Raw genomic sequence first — 6,904 nt, 5'->3', positions numbered from 1 at the left:
CGAGGGAAACATCAGAAATTCGAGCCTAAATATTTTGGACCTTATCAAGTTGTGGATAAGATAGGCAAGGTGGCTTACAAACTTAATCAGCCATCCTTTGCTGCTATACATGATGTGTTCCATGTATCCTTGATGAAACCGGCAGCAGCTCCTACTGGACCTATAGTGGATATTCCTCCTCCATCTCACATTAATGATGCTACACCGCAGGCTATCCTTGAGAGGAAAATGGTTAAGAGACACAATGAAGTTGCTACGAAGTGGTTGATTCATTGGGCAGTCACCGGCAGATGCTTCGTGGGAATTTGCCGATGTTATTAAGGAAAGATTTCCATGGTTCCTTGAGGACAAGGAACCTTAAGGGGGGAGATTTGTTGCATGCATGAGATGTGCGTCTATATCAAGAGAGACATGCATACAACGTATGATCCACATGAGTGATGCGATGGCGCTTATGTGGAGTGGGCACGTGAATAAGCTGTGGGGATCAATAAGGAGCACGTGTTTCATCCGAATGTGCATGATTGAGGTGGCGGGTGAGCTGGCAAGTGAGGCGTGGGATGCATGGGAAGCAGAGTATAAAAAGAGATCGCGCCATTTTCATTTCGTGTGTGTTGTGTGATTGTTCATGTGTTTTAGATCGCGGATCTGAAGCATTGTATCGCGTTTATTACTTTCTTATTTTTACCTTCATTATCCTTCCCAATTTCGTAATACAATTCCTCTTTAATCGCGTCAATATTGTGAATTCGTTGTGATATTTGTGAGATCGTGGTGTTGCGAGCTAGCTCTTCATAATTGGGCGATCACGAGCTAAATTCGCATCAGCAATTTGAAAATCGCGAAGTGGAACGTAGTTGCGACAAAATTTACCGCAATTGACGATTGAAGTTGGGAAGAACAGGAATGAAATTGACGTCTCCTTCGCTATTCCCTCCTCTGCCGAATTTCTCTTCACAGTGGGAGTAGATGAAAATTTTCAATTGTGGAGTGTGTTGAATGTGGCGGCTGAGAGTGATTTGGGTAGAGGGTAATATAACCGTGTGACTTGCAGGAGTATAAGAAGTAATTGATTTCCAATCAATTAGAATATTAAGGATGATTGGTGGTTAATTTTGGAGCAGATTGAAGTGTGGAGGAAACGGTATGGAGGGGGTGTAAAAAGGGTAATTTATTTCACAATAATATGGGGATTTTATTATTGCCTATCACTGATTTCATATTTGTAGAATTATTTGGAAGAAGAGGAAAAACGCGTAAGGGGAGAGGAGGAAGATCTTTGTAAAATATTTATTAAATTTTTTTAACCAAGGGAAGTCTTGGTGATTAAGACAAGGAATAGGAATTCAATTAAAATTGATTGGGGATTCAACACTGGTATTTTATTTAAATTGTGTAGCCCCCAATTTATTCTTCACAATATTTAAGTTGTTCTATTTATTTAATTTATTGAATCCCACACGGAATTTAGTCCAATAAATATTTTTCATAGAAAGGAATTATTTATATATACAAAATTAATTCCGTCATCGCACATTCAAACCCTAAATCAAAAATAACCAAACTTTACTCGCCAATTAATCCACGGACTCCACGGCATTAAAAGCATTAAAAAAAATTAGGGTTCAAAAAGTGGGGCGCTACAGAAGTTGAGAAACAACTTGGGAAAAGTATCAAGACTCTTCGATCAGATCGAGGAGGGGAATACTTGAGCCGAGGATCTCTTGATTACTTGAAGTCAGATGGAATCTAATCAGACTGGACACCTCCTGGTACACCTCAAATCATTCTCATACGTTTCTTCGTCCATTTTGCATCATGACGGGGGACTATTTTATTGACAAGGATGTGTATAGTATTGTTACTTGATGGATAGTCATTGCATGCGTGTGGAATTCTTGCAATCACCACTATACATAGTTATGGTTGCATATACCTTGTCCTATAAAATAAGTAGCATGATTATGCTCAAGAATTACTATATAATTTCTGTTATAATTACTACATAATCGTGGTATTTGTATTTACCAGCTTTCTCTTCCCAACAGACACCAATCATACAGCACACAGAGGCCTTAAACGGACAACACAAGAATAATGAAACTAATAAAGAAAACACATTTATCGATTTCTAAAATTCACAATTTGTTATTAATAACAATCAAAACGGACAGTGAAACAATCAAACGGACAATTTGATTAGTGGTTTAAAAATCCTAAAAAATGAACGTAACTATTCTCTCATTGCATATTAAATACTCCCATCACTTTGCCTTTCCACAAATTTTAAGAAATATAAATAGAAAAATTAATTAATACTACATCTTATTTTTATATATTATCTAAATTCATAAACATAATTATATTTTTATTCATTTTGCGCATCAACTAAAATTAGTATTTATGTATTTTATAGAGGGATGTGATCAAATGCAAACTCTAAATATTGTACAAACTCCAAACTATGATCCGAATTGTTAGAAGATGTCAACAAATGACAAAATAATAGTAACAAAAAATATCAACACAGTGTCAACAGTTGATATTGTGTTGACATCTTTTGTTGCTGTTATTTTGTCATCTATTGATATTTTTTTACTGTCCAAATCATAGTTTAAAGTATGTATAATATTTACAATTTGCATTTTATCACTATCTATTTTATATAAATATAAATATTCTATTTAATGAGTTTGACTTCATTTTGTATTAACAATGCTTAAAACTCATGTCACCAAGTTATTTTTATGGATGAGGTAATTATATCCTCAGTTTGAGGATCGCTTGCAATGAGAGCCAGCGTGAGCGACACTTCCTTTTTTCATTTTTTTTTTATTATTAAAGCTTCGCCTCTTTCTTGACAAATCAAATCTCGAGCACTATCAATTAAAAAAATTCATCTGCAAAGGCTTTATAATGCAAAATATATCTGCTCAATTCCATCCATCGTTTTCTTCTCCAAATTGAGATTTCACAAAGTATTTTTCTCCAAACTCAAAATACATCTGTCACTCCTAGTTCAAAAATCTCAAATTTGCCGAGATGAAAACCATGAAAACCCCACACAGATAAATTGAGATTCCACAACTTTTTTCTCCAAACTCGAATTCTACGATGAATCAGAAGACAAGAGATATGAATCAGAGAAATTGAGATTCCACAACTTTTTCCTCCAACACAGAAATCTCTATGCTTGTAATTCCTTTATTTCCCTAAAATTTCAAAAATATCAAATTATAAGAAAGGCTATGAAATCTGAGAACTTTTTTGTTAAAAATAAAGTATCAAATTCAGATTTGAGGCTACTGAGTTCCAAAAATTGGAGAGCCAAAATTTGAGAATAAATCTGAAATTCAGCTTAGGGATTCCAAGTTATCGGTGAATTGCAATTGACAGAAACATTATTGAGAGAAAATTAGAATTGAGCAAGAGAAAATAGGTACGGAATTGAAACAGAAAATTCTAGAAGGAAAAAGATAAAAAAGAAAACGGAGAAATTGTGAATAAAAAGAATAAACTTGTGAAATATAGAATTTATTAAAAATAATAAAAATGTAAATAGGAACATTTAATTATAGACATTTAAAAGGACAATATAATATATTTAATGACTAAGGATAGAGTAGTTGGTTAGCCTCCATGTCGATTGAAAATTTTAAATTAATTATAATAATCGATTATCAGCATAGAAATAATCAAATAGGAGTAAAGTATACAAGTATATATTAAGCACAGTACGTTGTGATTCGTTCGCGATTCAACTTTTTGGGAGTTTTGTTTGGACACTAATGTTATTTCGTTGTGGTTCCAAGTTCAACACATGCAATAACTTCAATATATAACTTGATGCTTTGTGGAAGTTTGAATGCCGTAGAATGACAGTCGATCGGGGGCCCACTTTTATGATGTGTATGCAATACTTGATTGATACTTTTATGATGTGTATGCAATACTTGATTGATAGTCGTTGCGTATATGCGTGGAAGACTTGGCATCACCATTATAGATTTATAGTAGTAGCGTCTATAAACCCACCCGGCCCGACCCGATTGGTGGGTTTATCAATGCTACTGCAGTCATCTGCCCGAAAAAAAGTTGTGGCGGCCAACCTAGGGATTGACGGTCTTCGTGGCTCCATGATTTCCTCGGTGCTAATGTGGTGGGTTATGCCGATTTTCCCGCCGCAGTAATTTTAGTTTTGTTTTCACCTTATTTCATCACTTCTTCACTCCAGAGTCCAGTCTAATCTTCTTATCTCATTTATCTTTCTTTAGAAAGCAAAAAATTAATTCGGGTGGTTTTCAACATATCTCGACGGAACAGCGATGTTCCTCGGCGGTTCCTTCTCTGGTGGTCCTTCCTCTGTGCTCCCTTCGTCCTATAAAAATAAGGACATTTTCCATTTCGGGATGTACCATAAAATTTTCTCATAGTACTATTTCTTTTAACATCTTTCTCTCTAATATGATGAGCTCCATTCTACACTAATATTAATATAATAATTTTTCTTTCTATCTTTCCCGTACTTTACCAATTTTACATTTTCTTTTCATCCCAAATGTCCATATTTTTATGGGATGAAGGGAGTAACTTTTTTTATTAAGTTAAATATGTTTTGGTATTGCCTTTAATTTATGTTATGGGATTTTGGCACTTAATATCACGGAACTTTCAAAAAGTTGAGTTTTCCCACTAACTTTGAAATTGGTAAATAATATCACGAACTTTACCCTGAGTTTGTTATTTCCCACCAAATGAAAAAAATTCCAGGAAATAATATCATGATAGGGATTTTTTTTAACAACTTCGAGAGCTTAAAGTTTTTCAATCTTTGAATATAGTTTTTCTTGAAGTACACCCTCTAAAATTGCTATTCAATCTATTAATATAGTTGGAATTTTTTCATTGTTGGAGAATAATAAACTCCCGGTAAAATTCGTGATATTATTTGTCAATTTCAAAGTTCATGGGAAAAATCCAACTTTTTAAAAATTCCATGATATTAAATGTCTATATCCCCTATGTTATTTTGCTATTTCATTTTATTTGATAACACAATAACACAGATATAGTTTACTCTTTTATTATAGGTCACTAGACGATATAGGTTCCCACTATACTAATGTGTTTTTGTGAGCTATGCATTGTCTTGCCTAATCTCTTGAATGTTATGGCCACCTATGCAAATTCCTCGCCAATTTCCTTTTGCTACATATGTTGATGAAATCTCATCGGATCCACGTAGCAAAAGAAATATTTCATCGATCACTAAATAATCTCACTATCAATGGCGGATGCAGGTGTCAGGTATGCATTAGTCACCGGTGGGAACAAAGGAATCGGTTTGGAGATCTGTAAGCAGTTAGCTTCCAAAGGAATTAAGGTGATTTTAACTTCAAGAGATGAGAAGAGAGGCCTTGAAGCACTGCAAATCCTCAAGGACTCTGGCCTCTCTGATCATGTGGATTTTCTTCAACTCAATGTCGTCGATGCTGCAAGCATCGCTGCTGCAGTCCAATTCTTCACCACAAAATATGGGAGGCTTGACATTCTGGTATCAATTCATTGTATCAATATTAATATATCTAATCATATTCATTTTGAAAGCAATTTTTGTGCAGGTGAACAATGCAGGCGTATTAGGACTGGAGGGAGATGTTTCAATTCCTCAAGAGGTGGTAGAAGCAACTGTTGTTGCTGTCGTTGCTAACTCAGAGGTTGAGACGCCGCCGCTGCAGCTGAAAACGAAAGGAACTACGATCCAGACATATGAGGCTGGAGAAAAGTGCATTCACACAAACTACTACGGTGTAAAGAGAGTGACAGAAGCCTTCATTCCTCTCCTCCAACTATCTAATTCACCAACTATTGTCAATGTCTCCTCCATGGGAGGCCACCTTACCCACTTGCGGAACGAGCGTGCAAAAGCTGTATTGAGCAACGAAGCGGGCCTGACAGAGGAGAGCGTGGATGGGGTGGTGCAAGAATTCCTCATTGATTTCAAAGAGGGGAGACTGGAGAAGAACAAGTGGCTGAATCATGCTACGGCCTATCAAGTCTCTAAGGCAGCTTTGAATGCATACACAAAAGTGTTGGCTAAGAGGCACACTGATTTCATCATCAACAGCCTCTGCCCTGGCTTTGCAAGAACGGATATGAATGGCAATCTCGGCGCCATCAGCGCTGAGGAGGCTGCTCAGAAGGTGGTCAGGGTGGCACTGCTGCCTCGCGGAGGGCCGTCGGGGGCCTTCTTTTATGACAAGGATGCGTATGGTGTTGCTACTTGATGGATAGTGTCTGTGTGTGGAAGAATAAAATTATCATAAATAAAATTATAAAAATTAAAAATAAAGTCAGAAAAACAATAAAATAGCTATTTTACCCTTTAAACTATGTCAGATGGTCAAATTACATCATAATTCATGGTGTATCAATATCTTTAAATCCTTAGTTCATTTCGCAAATTGAATGCGAATATCATGTCATTGTCACACAATTGACGATTTCAGCATCGTCTACTGGACATAGAATTTTCAAACAGGCTACCCGCCCCCAAGCCCACCTCAAGCCATACAGTTTAGGGCCTAACCCAACATAGGCCACCACTAGAGCGGATTGTGTTGGACTAAGTTTTATTTCATAAATTCTGATTAGAACAGGCTAGGCCCATCCCATCTTAGGGGTCGGGCTTAAGCCAAACATATTGGATTTGAGCCGCGTTGGGGTGAGTCAGCCCAAGCCAATTGACAACTCTAGCTGGAACTGCATCAGCAAGAGCCCAACAAGGCGAAAGACATGATCAACAACAACAAACGAAATATGTAAAGCTTACTCGATATTAAAAACTAAATATGTGTATGTGAGTTGACCAAGTGGTAGCGTGGTGAATTATCACCTATAATCA

The 6,904-nt window shown here is 36.4% G+C and overlaps 1 protein-coding gene across 1 annotated transcript; it reads left to right on the top strand.

Annotated features, from left to right (window-relative positions):
- The first annotated feature begins 5,160 nt into the window (after positions 1-5,160).
- On the top strand, positions 5,161-6,390 carry LOC125222284 ((-)-isopiperitenone reductase-like). The gene is made up of 2 exons (XM_048124809.2): positions 5,161-5,554; positions 5,622-6,390. The coding sequence occupies exons 1-2, from the start codon at positions 5,288-5,290 to the stop codon at positions 6,285-6,287; spliced, it is 933 nt and encodes a 310-aa protein (XP_047980766.2). The 5' UTR covers positions 5,161-5,287; the 3' UTR covers positions 6,288-6,390.
- The last annotated feature ends 514 nt before the right edge of the window (positions 6,391-6,904 follow it).

Source organism: Salvia hispanica, chromosome 2 (genome assembly GCF_029641045.1).
Source record: "Salvia hispanica isolate PSC_SH4W2 chromosome 2, Shi_PSC_v1, whole genome shotgun sequence".
In the NCBI taxonomy this organism is placed as follows: Eukaryota; Viridiplantae; Streptophyta; class Magnoliopsida; order Lamiales; family Lamiaceae; genus Salvia; species Salvia hispanica.
Note: the sequence above shows the minus strand (reverse complement) of the source record. Positions and strands in the feature narration are given on the sequence as shown.